The sequence below is a fragment of the Molossus molossus genome, unplaced genomic scaffold (genome assembly GCF_014108415.1).
Source record: "Molossus molossus isolate mMolMol1 unplaced genomic scaffold, mMolMol1.p scaffold_m16_p_5, whole genome shotgun sequence".
In the NCBI taxonomy this organism is placed as follows: domain Eukaryota; kingdom Metazoa; phylum Chordata; class Mammalia; order Chiroptera; family Molossidae; genus Molossus; species Molossus molossus.
Genome location: NW_023425388.1, coordinates 11781594 through 11806820, shown reverse-complemented (window position 1 = coordinate 11806820; position 25227 = coordinate 11781594). Strand labels below are relative to the sequence as shown.

General features: G+C 47.2%; 1 protein-coding gene across 2 annotated transcripts in view; it reads right to left on the bottom strand.

The window, feature by feature from the left end:
* Positions 1-25227, bottom strand: part of ADARB1 (adenosine deaminase RNA specific B1) — a 113380-nt gene that overhangs the window by 31921 nt on the left and 56232 nt on the right. For both annotated transcript variants that reach the window (XM_036243093.1, XM_036243094.1), the window contains exons 3-4: positions 5405-5479; positions 758-1695 (exon numbers count right to left, since the gene is read on the bottom strand). In XM_036243093.1, coding sequence (XP_036098986.1) covers positions 758-1695; positions 5405-5432 — 966 coding nt within the window. In that variant the 5' untranslated portion in view covers positions 5433-5479. The remainder of the gene's footprint in view (positions 1-757; positions 1696-5404; positions 5480-25227) is intronic.

The window sequence follows — 25227 nt, the reverse complement described above, 5'->3', positions numbered from 1 at the left end:
ATTTTGGATTTATGAGAAAAGAAGCAATAAATAATCAGAGTTGTAGGTTTGGAGATGACGCTAAGGGCTACTTCTCCTTCGGTCTTCGTCCCCCTGAACATTTCCCTCTGTTCACCCTGATTTGAGGTGGGTGGGGGTCCAAGACCAAATGTGAGAGTGGCTGCCCACTCTGGCCAGCGGGAGGGAGCCTCACGAATCCCACGTGAGGAATCCCAGGTTCAGAGAGATCCGGGTACCTGGTGGGCCCTGGAGCACTTACTTAAGGGACCCCTGCACCTCTTGCACCTCTGACGCGTGCTCAGGAATGCGGGAGCCCTGACACCCTTGCCCTTGGCTTTCAGTGGCTGATTGGCCAGACTCACTTCTCTTGTGTCCAGAGTCCCAGTGAGACTTAGGAAAACACCCTGGGCTGGGGCAGGTTCCCGTGTTCAGCTCCCTTCCCTCCTTGTCCCTTCCCTCCTGCTATGGGATGCCCCTCACACCCGCAGGGCCGGCTACATGGGGAGGGAATGTGGACTGTGTTTTGGAGTGAGGCTCAGCATGGCAGGGCTGACAGCGCTGCTCCGGGGTCCCCACCCTGCGCCGTGATGGCCTCAGGCTGGCTCTCCAGGGACCACGCGTTCATCACCATCTAGGAAGGCTGCCCGTACTGGTAACTGTGGCGCGGACAGAGTGACATGAGATGGAAAGTCAACACGATAATGAAACCAAGTCCTGTCTAAAAGCATGATCGAGGCAGGACCAGACTGTTCCTCACCTGGGGTAAGTGCAACTGGAGGCCCTCGCTGGGGATAGGCTGGCGAGACGGCGTTTGGTCCAAGTGCAAATTAAAAACGGTGGCCAGGGCAGACTGCGCGGCCCGGGCTTTGGCCAGCTTCTTGTTCCTCCCCGAGCCTTCGAAGAACTGCCCGTCCACGACCACAGACATGACAAAGTTCTTGGCGTGGCTCTCCCCGCTCTCTGAGAGGAAGTCGTACTTCAGACCTGGGCGCAGCTCATTCAAGATCATCACAGGGTTCTTCCCGCTGGGCGGCGGGAACGGTGGGGGCACCGGGAGGGGAGGCTGGGCAAGGCTGGCGGGCACCGGGGACGCTGACAAGCTGAGGTCCCCGCTGGAGCTGAAGGAGTCGTCGCCCCCGTTGGAGCCCATGTAAAATGGCACTTCCGACCTGTCCGGCGTCTCGAAGCCATTGAAGAGTGTGTCGGGGAAGTCGGCCTGGTCGGACGTGAAGTCCGTGTTGGCGGACAGGCTCCTCCCCATGGCCAGGTGGGCCTCTGACGCGTTGGGGAACTGGACGAAGGACCGCAAGGCCTTCTCGGCCGCGTGCAGCTTGGCCTTCTTCTTCGTGGGGCCAGAGCCCTCAAACACCTGCCCGTTCACCTCGACGGACATGACGAAGAGCGGCGCGTGCACGGGCCCCGTCTGGGACAGCAGCGTGTACTGCAGGCCGGGCTTGATTTCGTTCAGCTGCATCAGAGCGTTCTTGGGCAGGGCCGGCCCGGGTGCCCTCCTCCTCTTCTTCAGACGGAACTTGGCATGCCCATTGCTGCCCTCGTCCAGGGGCCGCTTCCTGCCGACGATGCCACCACCCCCGTTGGGGAGCAGGTAGCCATCAGCTGGCCCCGGAGTGCTGCTGTCCCCAGGGGGCCCGTGGTCCACACTGCAGCTGTCCTTAGCCTCTGTGCTGCTTGAACCTGCGGTGCCCAGAAAGAGCAACTTACAACGCCTTCGTTGCAGGATCTTGTAAATGCAAAATTTATAGATTCCTTTATCTCTCTTTGTAACTGGGTAAGTGATGTGTGTTCTATATTACTGCTGGCTACACATAGGAGGGACTGCACATTTAACTACGGACTCATGGCCTCAGCTGAAATGGGTAATCTGACATTTCGCTGAATAATGGCTGCTACCATTTCTACTTAGTATCACCAACTGCTTTTGCATTAAAAGGTGAATTTTAAAGTAATTTTTATGAGAATATTCTGAAGAATTAAAGTATGGGACAATAAATTTGTCCAGAAGATCTTACATAATAAGTCTAGTGTCAGTATTAACAGATTTCATTTATTTTGGTCTTTTCCCATTTTTCAATGGCATTTACTCTCATATAGCATCTCCCAGAAGAGGTAACATATTTAAAAGCAGCATTTACAGGTTGATTAGTTTTCAAGGTTCAAGATATTCAATCAATTTGTGCAGTTATTTGATTTAGTTCATGACTCAATCTTAGAAATCTGCTTATGTAATTAAGTAAAGCATTCTGGGCATTTAGAAATGATTTTTGAAGGATACAGCTTCATTTCCAGTATTCATTTAAAGTTTTTTCACTACATATGGGGACTGATTTATCTCTGAATCCTTAATACATTCCACAATAGAAAAAAGAAGAAGATATAAAATTTAAGCTGTAGGCAGGCTTCAACTACCTAACTGAAGCCTGAAATTCTCTTTTTTAAAAGAACAAATATTTGATGGATTTACAGAATAATTTGGTAATTCTTCCTTTTAAAGGTAGTTTATAGTTAATGAAGATAATTTTAGGACTCTGTAAATTCATGGCAAAAGAGAAAGATTTTAATTTCAAAAGAGGGAATAATAAAGCATTTACTCTTTCCTGTAAGTTTATCAAACTTTTTAGAAAAGAGAATAAATAACTCCACTTCCCCGGCTGATTCCCACAGGCCGTCTTGCACGTGAAGCGCAGGAGCAATGATCAGAGCGTCAGGATGCTGCCACTGTATTTAAAGACCTACTGCTAGCTTTAGAAAATCCACAATAAATCTTTTAAATATTTTTTATAATGTATTTTTTATAATGTAAACCAATTTACAGGTGCCCAATGTGGGGGCCAGGGTCTATTTCAACAACATCATGTAAAAGCAGACTCATCGTGCTAATAAGCAAATGTCACCGGCTCTACCCATGGGAGGGCTTTGTGTGACGGAAAGTCTGGGTCACTGGCTGCCAAGGCCGCGGTGAAAGTCCTCGCATTTCCCAGGCTGTCAGCATTCAGCCAGGTGTAAAGAATGACCCTGGTTCCAAACAGCCCACGGGAGAACCGGCGCCATCCTGCGGCAGAGATGAGCCCAGGTGCACTTGCTCTGCAGACAGCACTTCTCCAGGTCCTGACACACACACCACTTCTCCCAGTTGACAAAGCTGATGGAATAGACACTAAATTTTCATTTATAACATCCTCCAGCAAAAGCTCGATAGGTTACTCCTTTCGGTGCTCAGAGGGAACAAAAGGTGAAAAGGGCAGAGCGAGACAGGTTAGAGGAACGAGCAGCAAGGGCGTCACACAGATGGTCATTGGCGTGCCGGTGTTTCTGCTAAACAGAACTAGCAATGTAGACGCTCAGATCATCATAAATATATTCTGACATGCACGTCACAAGATATTTACAACCTCCAACAACCAAATGCTTTCCTTTAAGGGGTAAAAACAATCAGTATTGAATTGACTCTCTTGAGATTATAGGAAAAAATGCACTTTCTATAACAGTTCATGTAAATTCTGTTCTTATTGCTTCAGAAGCACTGAAGTACCACTCACATTCTGTCTTATTAAAAACGCTACTATGGCCCTGGCCAGTTTGGCTCAGCGGTTGAGCGTCAGCCTGCAGACCAGAGTCCCGGGTTCGGTTCCTGCTAGGGGCATATACCACAAAAATAAATTAAATAAATAAATAAATAAATAAATAAAAAATGCTACTATGTAAAGACAAAACATTAAAATTGGAGAAAGACATTCCCACCATCACCACTCTTCTTAGTCGCTCTCTCTTTACATATCGTGCTACTTTGTTTCATAAATGTGACTGATCACGATAACAGTTGTTGCTTTTGAAATGACAGAAAACATAGGACTGGCATGGCTAAGTTTTAGCACTTGAAACAGCAGCTTATCTTTCCAGAAAAATATTCAGAAGGAAGGATTCTTTACCTAAGTTACCAGAGGATCAGTCTAGGGACAGTTATAGAATCTACACTGCGTGATGTTTCCACTCAAACCAGATGACCCGCTGTGGACAGCCCCCAGTCCCACAGAAAGGAGGCTGGGGCACACTCGAACACGCACTCATCAGGGGGAACGGTGTGTGGGCAAAACTGGAGATGGTGAGTGGCACCGACCAGTGAAAAGATATGGGTGGTTCTAAAAGGACCTCAGGAGTAGGCTCTGCTGGGGACGTCACCCTGAGGAAAGCCTCCATCAGGCCACCAGAGGCCACGCACAGGTCAGCAGGAGGAAGGGCACAATGTCATGTGCTTCTCATAGCGACTGGTCAGTGGCTCATGCTGGCATTCATCCCACAGGGACTGAATTCAGCCAGAAAGCGGCTACTGTGCGGTTCATATAACCAGGACCCAGCCCACCCCGCATCATCCACAACCCAACTCATGGAGCAGCCTGCGGGCGGGCAGGGCAGTCTGCTGCGTGAACCTCTGGGCGATCTAGGTAGACAAGCCAACTCCAAGGCCTCAGCCGGCCGCTTTGGGTGAAGTCACAGAGAAATGGACTGAAGCATGTTCTGGTCATTGATGACCACTCTTAGGAAATGTCACTCATCATTTAGATCTGCATGTTCTTTCTTGGGAGCAACTGAACACAGACAGTAAGAATGTACATATATATACATGTAGTATAAAAAGGATGTCTTTGTTGCAATTTCTCTACTGAAAGCTCCCAACTTCTGTGGGAACATTTATGCCTCATTTAAAAGCACTGCTCTCTGGGATTAAAGATAAAGGAGAAGAGAAGTATGTTCACTGAAACCTTCACAGAGAACAACGTTGAGAGAGGAAGCGGGCATAGCTCGGAGCCTCTCCATCCCCTCTGTCCCTTCGCCCTGGATGACAGTGGAAAGAAGGGGCCCAGGGTGCTCCAGACCACACCAGTCCTATGACTCATTAAAACCTGGAAACTTAAGATCAGTAGATTCATGTGAGCTCTTTACCTAAAAATGTGGGAGAATCCACTGCATGTGAACAGAAAATGTATGTACTGTTATTTCAAATGGCCAGCTATTTAAATCCACCTCAAAGCTTATCTTAGATTTGCGCAGATGGAAGTCTGGCCGCCATCATGACACCAAGGCTGTGACTTGGCGCTAAGCACGAAGCTTCATGAGCTACACACCCAGAGCACTCCACTCTCTCCTTCCAGGCAAGTGCGTCACGGCCCAGGGCGACAACCAGAGGCGACTACCCTACACACATGGCTGCAAGGGAGATGCTCGCGGTCAACAGAGAATGCATCACAAATGAAAACCACGCCACTGCTTGCAGCCCTATCACAGAAGTTCATTTCCCCCAAAGTGGCCCCATCACATAAACTCCCAGGGACACTAAGACTAATGGAAAACCAGCTACTTGACACTGCATGGCAGGCCTAGGTCTTACTCAGGTTTTCTTCATCTTCTAGATCCATGGCAAAATACTTTGCAGTGTTTCTTGACTGGCGGAGACTGTTTCTGTCTGAAAGACAGCAAGAAGATCACAGTTAGTGTGCCCATCACATGAGCAATCTGGGGCTAGTCTCCTTGGCAGAAACGATGCCAACTGATCACAGACTAAAGGCAGAACTCATGGAACCATCCGGACAGATGTTCAGATGCCCCCACCTCTTCAGCTCAGTCCACCGCTGGACCCCAGAGGGCTCTGCTGCAGGGAAGGATGGCTGGGGTGGGGAGGGGTCCAGGAGCATGATGAGGCCACTCTGAGCAGGGTGGCCTCGATTCCAGGGGTGGGGTGATGGGGAGCTCCAGACCAGGGAGAAAGGCGATGGTGTTTACATCCTAGAGCTCTCCTGTAGGAGGGACCAGAGACACATCACATTGCAGCATGACCACAGAGACCAAACAGGACTCCTTGAACATTCGCCATTTGATCTTGGCTCTGGCAGGCTTCTGGTTTGGGCTATAACACAGAGCTACAAAGGAAGAAGAAGCACCTACAACATTTCACTTCACTACTCCTTCTTCTTGAGCCACACCTCATGTGGATGAATCCAAAAAGCAGGTAATTGTGAAAATCAGATCAAACTGCTTGGATATGTATAAGATTATTTTATTAGCAGGAGAAACCAAAGGAAATCCTCAAAGAACAATTACTCCAATTATCTAATTATTATCAAACTTAAGAGTTTCCTTTTTCTAAATAGTTTGGCTATACTTTGCAAAATTTTACTGACACATAATCTGTAATAAAAGATCCCATCAAATTGTAATTGAGAAAAAAGATTTGCAAATTTTGTAGCCACACATTGCTTTGTATACAAATAAAACTGATATCAGAAATCACTAAAAGTAAAATTCATTGCTTTTAAGAAAATAGTGATTGAAGTGAACTAAGGCATGTATATATCTTATAAACATCTCTCATATAGCAAATATTTAAAATATATAGTTTTTGTGTCAACCATTTGTTAATTATGTTGAATCTCATCATGTAGCTGATAAATTTGTTGCTAAAAGTTAAATGAGTTTCTATTTAGAATCCTTTATTCAAGAGAGTGTTCCAGATAGTTTTAGAAGGATTATTACTTTATAGTCATAATTATGACTAGATATGTTTTCTGGAAACCTACTCCATGCAAAGCACAGAACCTGAAATGAATCAGACAGATTTTATGTTGGAGAAATTAAATATAAATACCATCTGGATAGTTGATTATATTTAGGAGATCTTGTTCATTTTAGGTGTGAAAAAAGTACTTATCTTTGAGTGCTGCTAAAGTATTTAGAGATGAAATGGTAATACCTGGGTGTTATTATTATTATTAAATATGGGGGAAACGGAGATGATGTACAGTTGAAACGTACAGAACAACGACCGTGGCTGGCCGTTGCTCAGGCTGGCTGACAGGCAGGTGGATTCATTCTGCAATTCTGTATCTGTGTGTGTTCTACAATTTCCATTCCGGAAAGGTTTAATAAGGAGCACTTTCCCTGAGGTCTAGAAGGAGCGCTAAGAAGGGCAGAGGTGCAGGAGCTGCAGCTGCTCCGCGGGCCCCTGGGCTGCAGAGTCAGGTCGGAAGCTGGGCCCTGGTGGAGAAACTGAGCCTGGAGGAGCGGGCGCTCAGGCACAGCACGAAGCCAGGAGGCAGGCGGTGTGCGGTAAAGACAGAGGCTATGTGAGGAAGGCAATCGCAAGCACTTTGGAAAAACCCAAACTGTCAATTCCGGAAAGAGCACAATTGCCAAAGCACTCTGCTTCTCTTCGATGACCCCTGGTTTTGAAACAGGCAGCAGGGACTTACACAGGGGAGCAGATGGCTTTTGCCCTTTCCTCCCTCACTACAAGTGAAGACTCTGACCCTACATATATAGGTGGAGGGAAGAAGGCGGCCTGTTGGGACCCAAGGGATGAGACAGCATAGGTCCCCTGGTCTTCTTTCTGTGTCATCATCCCAGACTTGGAGCTGAAGAAGCCAGAAACTTGGGAACACCAATGGGCACAGACCAAAAATCCCCAACAAATGCTGCTCTCTCTGACAAAGGACCAGGACAGATTCCTCCCTGCGGGACAGGAAGTGGCAGACAGAACTGCCCTACTCCAGCTAGATCTCCCGCCCAGCAGGGCCCAGGGGGAGCCACGACTCTCCTTCCCTCTCACCCTGCAGAGCCAGGGAGAACATGAGGAGGCTGGGCTTCCATCCCGCCTGTAACAGGGTAGGCGAGGTGCCCATCCTCCCCTGCGGGGTATTGGAGGAGGCCCAGTGGAGGGTCAGGACTCTCACGCCCCCTACCCAGCAGTGTCACTGGAGCCACAGAGGGGCCACAGAGGCCTGAGGGGAACCTGAGGCGGCGCTCCCCTCCCTTAACAGAGTGGCATGAGTGACAATCAGCTAACACAAGTGTGTAAGTAAGATTTAGAGTCTTGGAACATAGTGTGTCCAGGTTTCAATAAAAAAATCATCCATCATACCAAGAGCCAGGAAGATCTCAAACTGAATGAAAAAAGACAATCAACAAACGCCAACCCAGAGACGTTGGAACCGTCTGAGGTTTTAAAGCAGCCGTCACAAAGAAATGTGAGGAACCAGTCTAACTGATCTCAACACCCACTAGATGGTGTCAGTCATCAAGACAGCATGGCATTGCGGGGGATATACAGACAGCCACCTGGGACAGACAGAACCCAGGACAGGCCACAAGTACATGGCTGATGGCTGGCAAGGCAGGAAAGCAGTTCAATGGAGGAGGGGCAGCCTGGCAACAGACGGTGCTGCAGCCACCAGCACCCAAGTCTCACACCACCGGGCACCCAAGTCTCACACCACTGGGCACCCAAGGGTCACACTAACACAAAAATGCACTTGAGATGGACCAGGAGCTTGGTGTGAAACATAAAACCACAAAACCTATAGAAAAATCATAGGAGAAAATCCTGGGGACCTTGGGCTAGGCAGAGCACACCTAGGCAGACTCAACACCAAAAGCACAATCCATAATGTAAATCGGATTTTTGATAAATTGGACCTCATCAAAATGAAATATTTTTTCTCTGCTAAAGACCCTGTTAAGAAGATGAAGTGACAAGCTATAGACAGGGAGAAAATACCTGAAAACCACACATTCAACAGATGAAACACACAAGAAATTTTCAAAACTCAACAATAAAATAAACAATCCAATTATAAAATAGGAAAAAGACATGAAGAGACATTTCACTGAAGAGGATATTCAGATGGAAGAAAAGTACATGAAAAGATGTCAGTATCATTAGCCAGCAGGAAACTACAACTTCAATCCACGTGGGATACCACTGCACACCTCTGAGAACAGCCGAAATGAAAACCATGACGACCCCAAATGCCAGCAAAGAGCCAGAGAAAGGGGATCTCTCCTACATTGCCAGTGGGGATATAAAACGGTGTGTCCTCGCCAGGAAATAGTTTGGGAGTTTCTCAAAAACTAAACATGAGCATTGATTTCAGACAGATAAAGACTTATGTTCACATAAAAATGGACACAATGCCCTGGCCAGTTTGGTTCAGTGGTTAGAACATCAGCCTGTGGACCAAAGAGTCATGAGTTGGATTCTAGTCAAGGGATGTACCTCGGTTGGGGTTTGGTCCCTGGCCCTGGTCGGGGTTGTGCGGGAGGAAACCAGTCGATGTGTCTCTCTCACATTGATGTTTCTCTCTCTCTCTCTCCCCCTCCAGCCCACTCTATCAGAAGATAAATGGGAAAAAAAATATGCTTAGGTGAGGATTAAAAAAAAAAGTACACAAATGTTTATAGCAACTTCATTCATAATAACTCCAAACTGGAAACAACCCAGATGGCCTTCAACGGGTGAATGGTTAAACAGACTGCGGCACACCCACATCAAGGAATACTATGCAGCAATAAAAAGGACTGAACTACTGATACAGGCAGTGACCTGGATGAATCTCCAGAGAACAAAGCTGAGGGGAAAAACCAATCCCAAAGTTACCTGCTGCATGGTCTATTTATATAACACTCTTGAAATGAGAGAACTGTGGAAATGGAGAACAGATTGGTGGCTGCTAGGTATTGGGAGGGTGAGGGATTAAGCACATGGGAGCAATCTGGGTAGCAATGGACTGTTCTGGATCCCACCTGTGACAGTGCACTGCATAAAGTAAACATGCTTCTCTCTGTGTTACTTCTTATGGCTACATGTGAACTTACATTATCTCCAAAAAGAAACTTTAATTAAAGTAGGCGGAAAGTCCCAAACAGCATCCAGTTCATCAGGATGGCTGTGCAGAGCAGGCTGGCTTACCTGGAGGTCTGGGTCGAGGAAGAACACACTGCTGACGACAAAGACGTTGAGTCTGAGCCACGGGAGGAGCGGGCCCCCGTGGAGCGCACCTGATTTGTGGAGTGCCTTGTTTTCCTGCTCTTACATATTAAAATTCTCACAAAGGACACGGAAATGTCTCACAGTGGAAAATGATCGGGCTGGCACAGCGGCGGGGGGGTCGGGCACGTGAAGAATGAAGGCAGAGAGCTCTTGCTGAGCAGAAGCCAATGCTTTCACTTTCGACAAATGCCAACTCTTGTTCCAAAGGTTATAAAACAAAGCAAAACAGCAAATGCAAGCACTTTAGAGCATTTCACATAACCACTTTTCTTTCATTCTGAAAGCACCTCTTACAGCCTGAACTATAAACACATCAGAATTAAAACCCCATCAAAAATACCACATGGAACCAAATTCCAGGAAGGACTAGTTAAAGCAAAGCTTTATTTGATAGCAATATTCAAACGATTCTTCACTTTTCAGGATGTTCCCGAAGCAGGAAGAGGTAAGCCAAACTCGGGAGACAGCAAAGCATGAAAAGACCATTAAACTTGGCACCAAAACACCAGGGAGTGATGTTTAACTTGGTTCCAGTTACAAATCCAACTCTTCTTGTTTCGTTACAAGCTGATTCTAAGGTTTACGGGGAAAAACAGAGAGGTTTGAGTATTCAGGAAAAACACTGACTGAAAGAAGCAATGAGGTGGGCCAGCGCTCCAGACCGGAGATGACAGGGCCCTGATGCCCAAAACAGCGTGCGGGCTCATGGACCGAAGAAGCGAAGCCCCAGACAGGAACAGAGCACATGCAGAAGTACCCTGTCCCGTCCAAGGTGGCATCTAAGCCAGGGACCTCAGAAGGCACTGGTACTGAGCAAGACCGAGTCTATGGGAGCACACAGAGGAAGGCGAGGCCGTTCCACTGTCATTCCTTCCTGTCACTTCGGTTCTCTACGCGTTACTTTTCACTTCAAGTAACAGTACTCATTACAATGCTTTATTTTTCAAGTGGGTGGTGGGTAAACATTATCTGTTGTATTATTCTTTATACCTCTGTAGGTGCTTATATTGTAAAGCAGAATATAGCAATGTTACCCACATGTACGTTCCCATGGCTCTGACAGTATTCCTCGTTCTGTAGAAGGAAGCAGCACCGGTTCCCACCCTTCCCTCTCCTCCCCTTCCCTCCGTGCAAAAAGATATTCTGAAATAAAATATAAAGAACATGACTTACTTATATATGCATCAGAACTTGAATATTCTCTATTGTGCCCATGAAAAGTACTATCTTTAGGTAATCACACTAAAAATCTATAGGCTAAAAAAATGTTTAGGACAAATGGAAACCTTGATTAAAATGATTAGTAATTATTACTAGATTTAATCCATTTTAGTGTCAAAAAAGAATGGTTTTGAGAAACATTTTTATGATTGTTCTAGGTTTTATTTTTAATAGCCAATATGCAAATTTTAAAAAAGAGAAGTGTTAAGGCAAGAGAAACAAAGGAAAAATTAATAAATGGGACTACAGCAAACTAAAAAGCTTCTGTATGGCAAAAGACACTAGCATCAAAATGGAAAAGGAACCCACTCTTTAGGAGAACATATTTGCCAACCATACATCAGATAAGGGGATAATACTCAAAATACATAAAGAACTCATACAGCTCAACAAAAGACAAATAATCCAATTAAAAATGGACAGAGGACCTGAATAGGTACTTCTCTAAACAGGACATACAAATGGCCAAGAGACATATGAAAAAATGCTCAATGTCACTAGTTATCAGAGAGATGCAAATTAAAACAATGAGGTATCACCTCACACCTGTCAGAATCACCACCATCAACAAATCATTAAACAAGTGCTGGCGAGGGTGTGGGGAAAAGGGGACTCTAGTGCACTGCTGGTGGGAATGCAGACTGGTGCAGCCACTATGGAAAACAATATGGAGTTTCCTCAAAAAATTAAAAATTGATCTGCCATTTCACCCAGTGATCCCACTTCTAGGAATATATCCTAAGAATCCTGAAACACCAATCAGAAAGAATATATGTACTCCTATGCTCATAGCAGCACTATTTACAATAGCTAAGATCTGGAAACAGCCCAAGTGTTCATCAACAGACGAATGGATAAAAAAGCTGCAGTACATATACACAATGAAATACTATGCAGCTGTAAGGAAGAAAGATCTCTTACCCTTTGAGACGACATGGAGGGACCTGGAGAGTATTATGCTAAGTGAAATAAGCCAATCAGAGAAAGACAAATATCACATGATCCCACTTATTTGTGGAATATAGTGAACAAAATACACTGATGAACAAAATAAACCCAGAGACATGGAAGTAGGGATTAGAAAACCTCAGAGGCAGGGGGTAGAGGGAGGCAGGAAGAGATAAACCAAAGAACTTATATGCATATATGCATGACCAATGGACACAGACAACAACACTGGGAAGGAGGGAGGAGAACGGAGTAGGGAGGGGGGTGTCAATGTGGGGAAAAGGAGAACCATCTGTAACAAAATTAGATTAATTAATTTAAAAAAGAAAGAAATGAAACTCACAAAATATGTGGGAAGAGGGGAAAAAAAGAAAGAAGCATTAAATGGAGACGATTCCTATTGATTCTTTAGCATAAATCAAGCAACATGCTAAAGGCTAGATTAACTCTGTAGCTCCAGCACAAAAATCAAGTGATGACATTATTTAGCAAAGGTAACTGAAGTATAAAATTCTTACATTACTTGAAGGAAAATGATCAAATTCAGTATTATCTAAACAAATATCACGAAAGTGTTCAAACCTATCAATCCATTATTTTACAATGAAATAGTTTCCTCTCCAGGTAACCATGTAAGTGACAGACGTTCAGTTCGGCCACCCTTCAGAGCTTTTGCACACATGGAGCAAGATACAGCAGACTGCACAGTGAATAAAGTTCATGCATTACGTTTAGCAAACATGTTTCTTCCAGTGAAAGGCAACATGGAATAATTAAAATAAGCATAGCTATCAACGAGAAACTCCTGGAACTAATAAGCAATTAAAGCAAGATTGCAGAGTACAAGGTTAATATAAAAAAGTCAATTGCTTTCCTATATGTGAGCAATGAACACGTGGAATTTGGAAGAAAAACACAATACTCCTTACATTCGCACCCCAAAAATTAAATGCTTAGATATAAATCAAACAAAATATACAGAAGACCTATATGAAGAAAACTACAAAACACTGATGAAAGAAATCGGAGCAGAACTAAATAAATGTAGAGACAGTCCACATTCATGGACAGGAAGACTCAATATTGTCAAGTTGTAAGTTCTTCCCAAATTGATCAGTCCAGTCAGTGCAATCCCAACCAAACCCCAGCGAGTGATTTTGTGGCTATCCACAAACAGATTCTAAAGTACACAAGAAGAGACAAAGACCCAGAATAATCAACACGCTATTGAAGAATCAAGTTACCTCTCAAGTCCTTAAATCAGAAACATTTGTAAATTAAACAGCTTTACATTGGTTACCATTGATGTAAAAGTTACCTGCTGAGTACAATTCAAGATTAAGAAATGTCTCCCCAGTCGCCCTGACAACTTTCCTTTCACAGGGTAATGAATGCCTTGCTGGAACTCAGCCTGTGCCCGTGGCCCACAGGGTGGCTGCTGACAGGGTGGCAGACGGGCCGGGGTTAACAGTCCTGGGGGAGCCGTTTCAATACCTGGCTATGTGGCCTTGGGCAAGGTTCTCCAGGGCTCTGGGCCGTACTTTCATCAGAAACAGTCACATCCTAGAGGTCAGTGGGTCTCTGGGCTGCGGGGGTGCATAGCACCTGCATACAGCAGGCACTCCTGAGCATCAGCTGTCACCATGACGACAGTACGGACAGAGCCATGCTTCTCGATGTTCTTGGTCACGTGTGGCTGTTCTTGATATATCAAAACTCCGGGCTCAGCAGACAGGACAAAAAACTGACACCAATCGAAACGCCAGTGGGTGCGACCCCAGGAAACAAATGCCGGCTAATTAATTCTCTAAGTCATCTACAGCGTAAGTCCCACAGCAGATATTAGAGCCTTGGTATGTATAATCGCAGGAGAATTAAAGTGATTCTTAAACAAACACTTTTTCACAGTCAGGTTTCAACTTGTCCTCTGGCCGTTGGCCTTCCAGGTGCACACGGCTGCTGGGTCCTGTGCTAACAACACAAAGGCCACAAAGAAGACGGGACAATAAACCACAGTTCCGTCTGTGGAAATAAACACACAGGAAGGAAGACCAAACCGAGCACATTCTCTCCAGGCAGACCATCTACTGGGACCAAATGATTAGGCAGCAAACAGGATTCTAACACTCATGACAAAACCCGCAATATTGAGTTAGAGTCACATCCAGAAAGATGTTTAGCAAATGAGAGTTCTAGACACATAAAATCTAGAATCTTCTGCATATATTTCATTATACTTAGCACTGAGATAACTAAACAGAACTGAGCGGCTGGGATGGCCGACAAGGCGGGATCAGCATATCTCACTCACACACACACACACACACACACACACACACACACACACACGAGGCAATGGCACGGTACAGAGCCAGGGCCTGGCTATGGGGGAAGTGGCACAGATTTGGAGAAAACAGTGAATAGACTGACACAGCCACAGAGAGAGTTAAAACACAAAAGCAACTTCTTTGGGTTAAAACAACCAAACAGAACTGGGCCTGGCACCTGTGCCCTCACCGTTCACCCCGCCTCCTCGCTCTGCTCTCCTGTGAAACCGTGGAAATGACAAAGGTCTCAAAGTGGCAGAGAGCCTCCCTGTACAGGATGATGTCTCTGGTCAACGCTAACCCAAGTCCACTGGCTGGGACACCACGTGTCTCCCTGGACATCTCAGGGCCCAGGAGGCCCCATTATCAGAAGGCAGCACCTTCTGGATGAGCCTGACCCAGAGCACCTGGTGACCTCCTTGTGCCCAGTCTATCTGAATTATGAGTCACTTTTCTTTACTTAGTCTTTTAGCAGCCTACTACAGTCAATAATAGAAAGAAAAGCACTCAACTTAAAAAAAATGGTAGACGAATATGAACAAAACTCCTAAAAAAATAAATGCCAATGGGCTCTAATAAGCTTACTTTTTTTTTTAAATCCTCACTTGAAGATACTTTTTTTACATTTATCTTCAGATAGAGTGGGAGAGGGCATGAGGGGGGGGGGGGGGGGACATCGACATGAAAGAGACATCGATTTGTTGCCTCCTTCATGTCCTCCACCATGGCGGGGATTGAATCACAACTGAGGTCCATGCCTTGACCAAAATCAAATCCGTGACTTTTTGGTCCTTGGGCCAACACTCTAACTGCTGAGCCAAACCAGCCAGGGCAATAAGCTTACATTTTTTTTGTTTGTTTGTTTTAATCCTCACCCTAGGATATTTTTTCCATTTATCTTCAGATAGAGTGGAAGGGAGGGGGAGAGAGTGAAAGAGAGACATTGATGTGAGAGAGACACATTGATTGGTTGCCTCCCACAGGACCACAACCAGGGCTGGGGACTGAACTGCAATCAAGGTACATGCCCTTGACCGGAATCGAACCCACAACTCTTTGGTCTGCGGGCCAACACTAAATACTGAGCCAAACCAGCCAGGGCAATAAGCTTACTTTTAAGAGCTTTACCTCATTCATTAGTAAGCAAAGAAAAGTGTCAAAGTGACAGAGCAACGTCACAGCTGGCTGTGGTACAGGGAAGGGGTCACACTCTTCAAGGTGAACAAAACCTGGCGGTCTCCCTGAGGGAGGAGGCCCTGCCTCTCACAGGGAGTGCCCTCGGCCTTCCTGGCCTTCTCCAGGCTGCGTCCAGAGTAGAAAACCATTCCTGGAATCCAGAGGGGCTGGTTTGGGGAGCTGGGGCTGCAAGAGGTGGTTCAGCAAAGCTCCCGCTGGGCACCAGGGCTCAGCAACCAGCAATGGGGGTCAAGTCACTGCCCTTTTCCTGTGTGCCTCTCTCCCTGGGGATCCTGGGAAGGACCCAAGGCAGAAGTCAGGCATCTTTGTGTTCCTGCCATATTACCAAATGCAAAATCTTAAACAGTCACTGAACTTCTAACTCTAAATCCAGTTCTCAGAATTGGAAGAAAATGATCAAAGCTTTGCTCACATTCAAAGTTTTAGCTGCAAGGGTCATCACCTCTGCTTGTTCATACAGTTTATTTGCATCCATCTTTCCCTAATGAGAAAAAGTGGCTTTCTGTTCTAAGCCACCCTCCTTCACGCGAAGACACGTGCCCTGCAGGGACCTCTGCAACTGGTCTGGAGAGGTGTGGGCCTGTGTCTGGACTGACACGCACCCCGCAGCTGTTCTGCCGTCTGCAGTCACCAGTGAGCAGAAGAGGTGCCTTGATGTCACACCAAACACCGGATGCCCTGCCGACTAGAGCAGGGTGTTAGATTTCACAGAGACAGCACAACTGCCAAAACAGAGGCAGAATTAGCCCCTGCTGGGTAGAGGCCATAGCAGCGGATGTGGGAGTCCAGGGAAGGTGCGACAGTTCAGGGCACCTGGGAGCTCAGTGGGGGAAGGGCGGGAGCTGGATCTAGCCCTGCCTGCGAGGCTGCTGTGGGGCAACTTTGGGCAGGCTTCCCAACCGCCCCTGAAGTGACATTGGTACAAAGGGACCAAAGGACTCTCAACTCCCTGACACAGTTTTGCAAACTGGAGGCATGAATCTCATTCAATTATCACCATTACACACACTTAGAAACATGTATCTTCTACAACTAACATACATGGAAATGAGCCTGGCCTAAGATGGAGCGATTTGTAAGCCCCACTGCCAAGCTTTCAGATGGGCTCCTGTTCGCTCCTGTGATCTGTGCCACATCCACCTCAGGTGGGGTGCTGGAGGACAGGGGCCCCCATGAGAAGAGGCAGGGTGGAAACAAGACACAGCCCCAGCCTGGCCAGCCCCTGACTGCCGGCACCTTCCACCCCTGCCTGCTAGAGGACTGTTTCATGTGGTCGTCCTGTCCCTGTGTCCGATCCAGGCTAACGCCCAAGGACATCCAGACAGTTAGGACCCGGGTCTGGGCTTTGGGCTGGATGAAGGGATGGAGTTTGTCTCCCACGGGAGGTGCTGTGTTCCTCCTGGTGTGGGCACTGCGTCCAGGCCTGGCCATGCAGCCTTCTGGGAGCTTCTTGGTATTCTCTCTCACCTGCCACAGCTGGACGGGGGTGGAGGGACTGCAGGGTGACTCTAGAACAGTGGTTCTCAACCTTCCTAATGCTGCGACCCTTTAATACAGTTCCTCATGTTGTGTGTGGGTGGACCCGCCTGGAGACGGACAGCGGAGCAGTGTCTCGGTTCCTAAGACCGTCGGAAATATCCCAGGTCTGAAAGCTGAGGCTGTCCTTTGCCATGGCCATCCGGTCACCCACACCTGTCCTGTGCATGCCCAAATCCCTGGTGCTGGCACACAGAAAGCTCGTTGGATGAATGGTGGATGGAAGCAGGCGGGTGGATGAATAAATGGACGGGTAGATGGGTGGATGGATAAAGAGATGGGTGGATGGTCGGGTGGTGAACACCTCCAGCATGTAACCGTGCTCTGCACCTCACAGGCATCCCCGCAGCGGGGTGGAAGCAGGCTGAGACCAGGGGAGAAGGCTGGCATGGCAGCCACCTGCTCCCTCAGCTGCTTCTCCCCCACTCACTGAACAGACAGCACACAGGCTGCGGTGCCCACCCTCTAGCAGCCGCAGAGAGAGCACCTCTATGGGCCTGGGTCTCCGTTTCTACAAAAGGTCCCTCCACCACGTTCACTTCCCCATCCTGGAAATGAGGGGATCGCAGCCTCAGACTGCAGCACAGTTGAGGGTGGTGGCCCATGTAAGGGCATTATCACACCTGGGACAAAGTTCTAGATAAGAAAGCCCTTAATGTGAAAATACAGGACCTTATTCATAAAACATGGGGGCGGGTAGTACCTTCACATTTCATCCACCTCTCGCCCCTCCCTCCATTCCTTTACCCTGCAACAGTGCTCTGGGCGGGAAGGTCAGCAGCAGCCACCTGGACAGGTTGGGACCAGGGAAGGCAGGTGTGTGGAGTCTAACTGTCCCCGGCAGTGGGACCTGGCTCCAGGCCCGCCTCAGGCCTTGGGCAGCACTGTTGGCTCATGGGGGACCTGGCCAATACTTAGGTTGCACATTATTCTCTTTCAACCATAACTTTCTGATGACTCAGCTAATCCATCTGTGTCTCACACACAGTCAACAGCCAGCTGCCTGTCCTGTGGAAGGGAGCGACTGCTTGGCCAAGTCGGGAGCGATGACCACCACCAAAAACGTACTACTACTGAAACCAATGTAACCTGTTGCTACACTGCCCTCAGCAAGTAATAAAATCTGAACAGGCTGATATTATACCTAAGTCTTAGAAAAGCTCAATACACAGGATTTGGAGCACCTTAAAATTATACAATTAAAAAACTACATTTCACATTTTTTAAACCTTTGCCAAGGTGGTATAAATAGGACAGCCGGTCTTAATAAAACCCATCATTTTCAACGGCATTTTTATTAAGTGTATATTATAGATAATAACAGGTACTAACATATAACACTGTACTGTTAAATAACAGTCATGCTGAATTCACACACGGGAATGTCCAGTGAACCCAACATTTAATACAATGGCTTCATTGTTATGATTGTTACATCTTGCAACACTATCAATTTCCCAGGCTATTGTTACAAAAATGCAACATATTTGAGAAAGGTTTGCCTACTGAAAGATAAGATTCTAAAACAGTGGTTTTCCACTTTTTTCATCTCATGTCACACAAGCTAATTACTAAAATTCTGCAGCACACTAAAAAATAGATTTTTTGCCAATCTGACAAAAAAAAAAAGTATAATTTTGATTCATTCATACCAGACAGCTATTGTATTGGCTATTGTCACTTTTTATTTGACATTTCAAGGGGAAAGAGGTCAGTACCCCCGACCAGTCAGGTATTGCATGCTTTAAAAATTCTTGCAGAAGCCCTGGCTGGTTTGGCTCAGTGGTAGAGTGTTGGCCTGCAATCCAGAGAGACCCGGGTTCAGTTCCTGCTAAGGGCATGTACCTCAGTTGCAGTTTGTCCCCGGCCCTAGTTGGGTCATGCGGGTGGCAACCACTCGATGTGTCCCTTTCACATCGATATTTCTCTCTCTCCCTCCCTCCCAATTCTATCTGAACAAAAAATGGAAAAATGTCCTCAGGTGAGGATAAAAAAAAGTCTTGCGGCATACTGGTTCAGAATCACTGTTCTAGAGTGTGTGAAGATGAGAGAGAAAGGGAGAGGAGAGAGAGAAACACTGATTGGTTGCCTCCCGTATGAGCCCCGACCAGGAATCAAACCCACAACCTAGGTATTGCCCTGACTAGAAATTGAACCCTCCACCTTTTGGTGTATGGGAGAACTCTTCACCAAGCCACCTGGCCAGGGCAAGAAGACATTAAAAATATTTTTTTTTTCTTTTATTGATTTTTAGAGAGAGAGAAAGGGAGAGGGAGAGACGATGAAAGAGAACATCGATTGGCCGCCTCCTGCATGCCCCCCACTGGGGATTTGGTCTACAACCTGGGCATGTGCCCTGACCAGAAATTGAACCAGCAACTTCTTGCTGTATGGGACGACACTCAACCACTGAGCCACACCGGCCGGATGACATTTTGAGTCTGTGTATAGTAGGACCGACACAAAACATTTTAATTACAGTAAGTTCCGAAAGAATGATGACAGACTTTTTCCTGTACTTCCTTCTCAATATTTTCTCCAACTTAAATATTCAGTGATGAGGGGCCAAGTTAAAAATGATGGCAATTCTAAATTTAGGGTATTTGATCAAAATTTCTTGCAGTTTTGCTTTTGCCTTTGTCTTACTCTTATGTTTCTTGTCTTAATGACATCTTGCTTTTTAATGCTTAACTGAGGATCTCAGAGACATACTGTGACAGTCGCCCAGAAGACACCCACACCCCCTCTGGGACAGTGCCTTTTGTCCTGGGCACACAGCGGGCACAGTGGCCGCACAGGTCTGTGGGTCATGACACTCCACCACTCCCAGACACAGGTCCCACTAGGCACAATCCTCTGCTATATTTAGCAAGAAGCTCTTTTCCCAAGATTGCTGACTCTGAAATTGACTTCTTTTTAGGAAGTCACACTAGAAATTGTGGCTCATTTTGTTTCCTGAGGGATGACTACCTCCTGCCACAGAATGCCCAAGGATGCTGCCGTGGCAAAAGACTGTCTAGTCCTGTGGGTTGGGGGGTAGCAAGGTGATGCCCAGGGAAGGAGGCTCAGTCACTGCACCACTGCTGTGCCCCTCACCCCAGGATCTCTGCACCTGAGACACTTTCTGTTTACACATTTTATAGGAAGACAGCAAACTCTCAGCACCATTTAAAACAGCAATTCACCCCCCAAAGCCAGTAGTTTGTAATTTTTAAAGTCATGGACAACTTCTGAGTCTGTTGTTAAGAAAAACATATAGACTTTAATGTCTTAAAACATCAAGTGGAATTAAAGACTGAAATCACCTGGAGTGTTGAACATAAGGAATTTGCTGTCGTCTGTTTTAAAGGTGACTATTTTAACAATCGTTGCCACAGTCTTATTTCTTCAGCAGGAAAAGTACTTTTAATGTAAGGAAAGTTGTTAATGAACTGTGGCAGCCAAGGGTAAACCATTATAACGCAAAGCTACAAACTTCTATGGTTTCACAAATATCTTTCTAAAATATACTTTGAACTTTGAAGCTATAATGATTTCTATGCAAGTTTACAAACATGCTTTTATTTATTTATTTACATTGGTCTTTCTTGTTGAAAGTATTACAGGTCCCCTGGGGGCAGACATGTTTTTAAATCTACCTTTTTAAGCCAACTCCCATCTAAGATTCTACAAAATGCCAACAGGAGGCTTAGCAGGGAAAATACAAAGTAACCAGCAGCAACATTAATTCACAAAGCTGCAACCTTAGAAAACGTTCCTACATTGCATTTCAAGTCCAATACTTTACATTTTAGACAAAAGTGAGTGCATCACCTTTCCTCTCTGAGCGTTTCTTGCGCCTCCTTTTGTACCGACGTCCCATGATGCTGAAGAAGGTCCCCATGGTCAAAGTCCCAGTGATGAGCGAGGCCATCCAGCCGAGCCAACGCCAGCCGCCAGCCCCAGCCTCATTCTGTGCCCCTCGTCACTGTGAACCGCCTCAGCAGCACGGCGGCGACAATGGCCAGCCCCCTGCCGGCACGTGGGGCAGCTCCTCCTCAGCCAGGCTCATGCATTAAACCGAGGAATCAGGGCAATCTCGCCAGCACCACAGAGACTTCCAGCACACCACCCAGAGTGACACGTGACAGTTAACCCTTCAGGGCTGTCACAGACACAATGCCACGAGTAGAGAGGAAAGATGTGCTGGGGACGCTTTCCGGGGAAATAGGAGTCTCTAAAGTCCTATGTGAAAAGCCTCTGTCATCTTTACAAAAGATAGGGTGCCTGAAATAATGATGTAAAAGTGTCACTAAGAGGGCACAGTTCCTACAACAACCTGCAGCAGCCAGAGCTGCCACACCCTGGCGCAGAGGCCAGCTAGTGTCCAGAGGTGACGCCGAGAGTGAGGGCACGGACAAGGACTCTCACATGCCCACCTACCCGCCATGCCCCTAGATCGCCTCCTCCCACCCCTGTTCCCAGGTGCCAGTCCAACACTGGCTTCTTCAGCATAGTACAGGGCACAGCCCCCACCATAAGCTAAGCTCCCGAGGTGGAAGCAGGCTCTGACCCCTTTACATTGGCTACCAAGCCAGGGGATGACAGCGCAGCTAGGGGGACCAGCATAGTGCAGGGGCCAGCACGGCAGCAGGGCCCATAAGCCACGTGCACACATGCACACATGCACACACACTTGCACATGCACATACCTCACAGCATGCGGTGCCTGTAACTTGGGCTCCAGCACTTAGGTACAGCACAGCCCACCTCACATCCTCCCGGCCCCACGGAGACGCGCTCCCGCATCTGGGCCCCGGTCCTTGGAAAAAAGGCCACGACATCCAAAAACCCAGAGCCTGTGGGCTGTCTAGGGAGGAGCCAGACTACGGGGGGATGGGACTGGGAGAAGCACTTAGGCCCTCGTCTCGGCTCAGCAATCGTGTCCTGTAGAACTAGGTTCCTCACTCAGAGATGCCGAGCACCCGCTTCCCAACTAACTTCTCCAAAGGCACACGGACTGACGTTCCCCACTGCACGCACACCACACTAAGCAGTTCCTGACACTCTTCCATTTGTACATGGGTGTGGCCAGACATGCTCTGCGTAAGACGGAACACGCTCACAGTCCATGCAGGCAACCAGATGGGTGCCGGACACCACAATTATCATGTTTGATTGATTTTTAAAAATAAATTAATATGATTTAAGTAAATTTCCAGTGCTAAATTAAAAATTCAGCTCTTTAAAGAATTTCGATTTTAACATTTGATACTAACTATAATTTATATTTTAAATTTACTTTTAATACAAAATTTAAAAAATATTCTCTAAAACATGAAAAAAGTATGTTTTACTTTGTTATTTACTTAAATTCACATTTTAAACAGCAATACATTCAAATTTTGTATAGTTTAAATTCAATTACATATCGTTTGTTTAATCTTTTTCTGTATTGATTTTAGAGAGAGGAAAGGAAAGGGAGAGATAGGGACATCAGTGAGAGAGACCATCGATTGGCCGCCTCCTGCATGCCCCCCACTGGGGATTGGTCCACAACCTGGGCACGTGCCCTGATTGGGAATTGAACTGGCGACCTCTTAGTGCATGGGTCAATGCTCAACCACTGAGCCACACCGCCGGGCTACATATTCTATTTTTAATCCTTTGGATCAGGGCCAGATAATAAGAATTTTAGACTTTGTGGCCATATGTCTATTGCTTACAAATTCAACAAGGCTGGTGTGGCCTTGGGGTTGGGAGAGGAAAGGGGTTTCTGGCAAAGGCTGTCCCCAGTCCAGATGGATTTCTTTAAAGGGTGACAAACACCTGCTTTCTTACAGCATCTAAGCTGTGACCTGGGCTCAAGGTGACGTCACTCCACAGACCTGCGCTGCAGCCCTGCAGACCATCCTATAAAGCTCCCAGGCGATCCGCACCGCTGGGACAGAGCCCGCGGCCCACCCCAGGGAGGAAGAGGAAGGTGTGGGGTAGAGCAGAGCCCTGAACTGGGCTCCTAAAAGACACCGGGAGGGGCAATGCAGGACAAAGAAATGGAGGCCTAAAGAAGTGGGGAGGGGGCAGGCATACGGCCCTGGGACATCAGGTCCACTTCCTGGGTTGTTCCCATGGCGAGTGCAGGGACCAATGCCGCAGGTGGGCAAAGGTCCCTCAGTTCTGTGGCTGTGGGTGGGCTGGCGTCGCCTATGCTGCTGCTGTGCACTCACTGGGCCCCTGAAGGCTTGACCCGAGGCACCCAAGACACCCCCGTTTTGGTAAGAACAGCATGTGAACAACATTAAATAACCCCCTCTCTCTGCTCTGACACAGCATGCTTTACACCTTCACGTGCAGGTCACCTTGTACAAAATCCTTACCAACAGCACCACTGGGCTGGCATTCCTGCTGGCTGCCCCTCGGGATCAAGTTCGGATGGACATCCCCAACCAAGGAATTAAAAGGCAAGCACAGGAATTAGAACCAAAAACCCACAAAGGAGCCTTGAAAAGAAATACATACATGTTCTTCAATGATTTCAAAAAAGAAACAAGACAACTTAATTTAGAATACAGTCACTTATATTTAAAAACTGTGTTTGGGGCTTTCCATGGGTCTCTTTTCTTTTTTATGGGTATGTGCCCCTAGCGGGAACCGAACCCGGGACTCTCTGGTCTGCAGGCCGACATTCCAACCGTGGAGCCAAACCATGGGTTTCTTTATGAGTTATTCCCATGGCACGCATCGAAGCAAGTGGCGTCCTTCCTGTGACAGTGGCCACGCACTGTGCCTGCCCACGCTGCAGACAGAGGGTGAGCCGGAGACAGACTCCACAGCAGCGCTCTGGCCGCTGACAAGAGCCCCGAAGTTAAGGCTCCGGCCTCTGAGAAGACAGGGCGGGGGCACGCGGCCACTGAGCCGCCTGGGCCTCCACACGGGGACCAAAGCAGGGAGGAAACAGTCTGGGAAATGGGGCCGGAACTTCCAGAGCTCTCACCCCGCGAAGGTGTCTGATGCCACCAGAGTCCCGTACAGTCCAGAGCAGAACAAATACGGTTTAAAGAGGGTAGATGGCGAGAAGCTGCCTGGATTCCAGATTCTTCTTTTCTTTTCTTTTTTAAAATCCTTGCCTGAGTATATTTTTCCGTTTATCTTCAGATAGGGAGGGAGGGAGACAGAGAGAAATATCCATGTGAGAAAGACAAACCGATTGGTTGCCTCCCACACGACCCCAACCAGGGCTGGGGACCAAACTGCAACCGAGATACGTGCCCTTGACCGGAATCGAACCCGTGATTCTTTGGTCCACAGGCCAATGATCTAACCACTGAGCAAAACCAGCCAGGGTGGGCTCCGGATTCTTTATGATGAAATTATTCTGGGGAAATGATGGTTTAAGAAGTCAGGGAAAAATAAAGACCATCTCCCCACCTGCTGGAGACTCATGTTTCTGAAAAAGTAAATCTCATGGTTTCTCTGCATTAGGGTTTGGTTTCTCCAGGAAGCTGAGCTCAGTCTCTAGTCTAACCCCCATTTGGGAAGAGGTAACAGAGGCCTGGCCACTGCCAGGGGCTGGCTATGCTCTCTGTGCCCCTGGCCCCGAAGGTACAGCCTGGAGGAGGCTACCACCAGCCCAGACTAAGTGGCCGTGGTGACTGCCCAGGTTTCCTATGCGCTTCCTTGAAATGAGAAAATTACAATTTCTCCATCTCCATCATAACCCTGACCTAAAAGGGACAGCACATTTAACAGCAAGACATATCACAATGTATAACCAGCATGTTCAATTAAAAAAAGAAAAATTCGCAAAGTGGACGTAAACCTGGTAAGTCAACGGGAGTGACCACGGCCCTGGACTGACCCGAGGCTCCGGCTGCGCTGTGGGGAGTCAACGGCCCCGGCACACACGCAGGCTCACCACACAACCAACAAATCTTGACCGACCCATAGCTTCTCAGGAATCTAACAAATAAGATACTACCTGGCCCGGCTGGTGTGGCTCAGTGGTTGAGCGTCGACCCATGCACCAAGAGGTCACCGGTTCGATTCCCAATCAGGGCATATGTCCAGGTTGTGGGCCCGATCCCCAGTGGGGGACATGCAGGAGGCGGCCAATTGATGTTCTTTCATCAATGTTTGTCTGTCTCTCTCCCTCTCCCTTCCTTTCTCTCTAAAATCAATAAA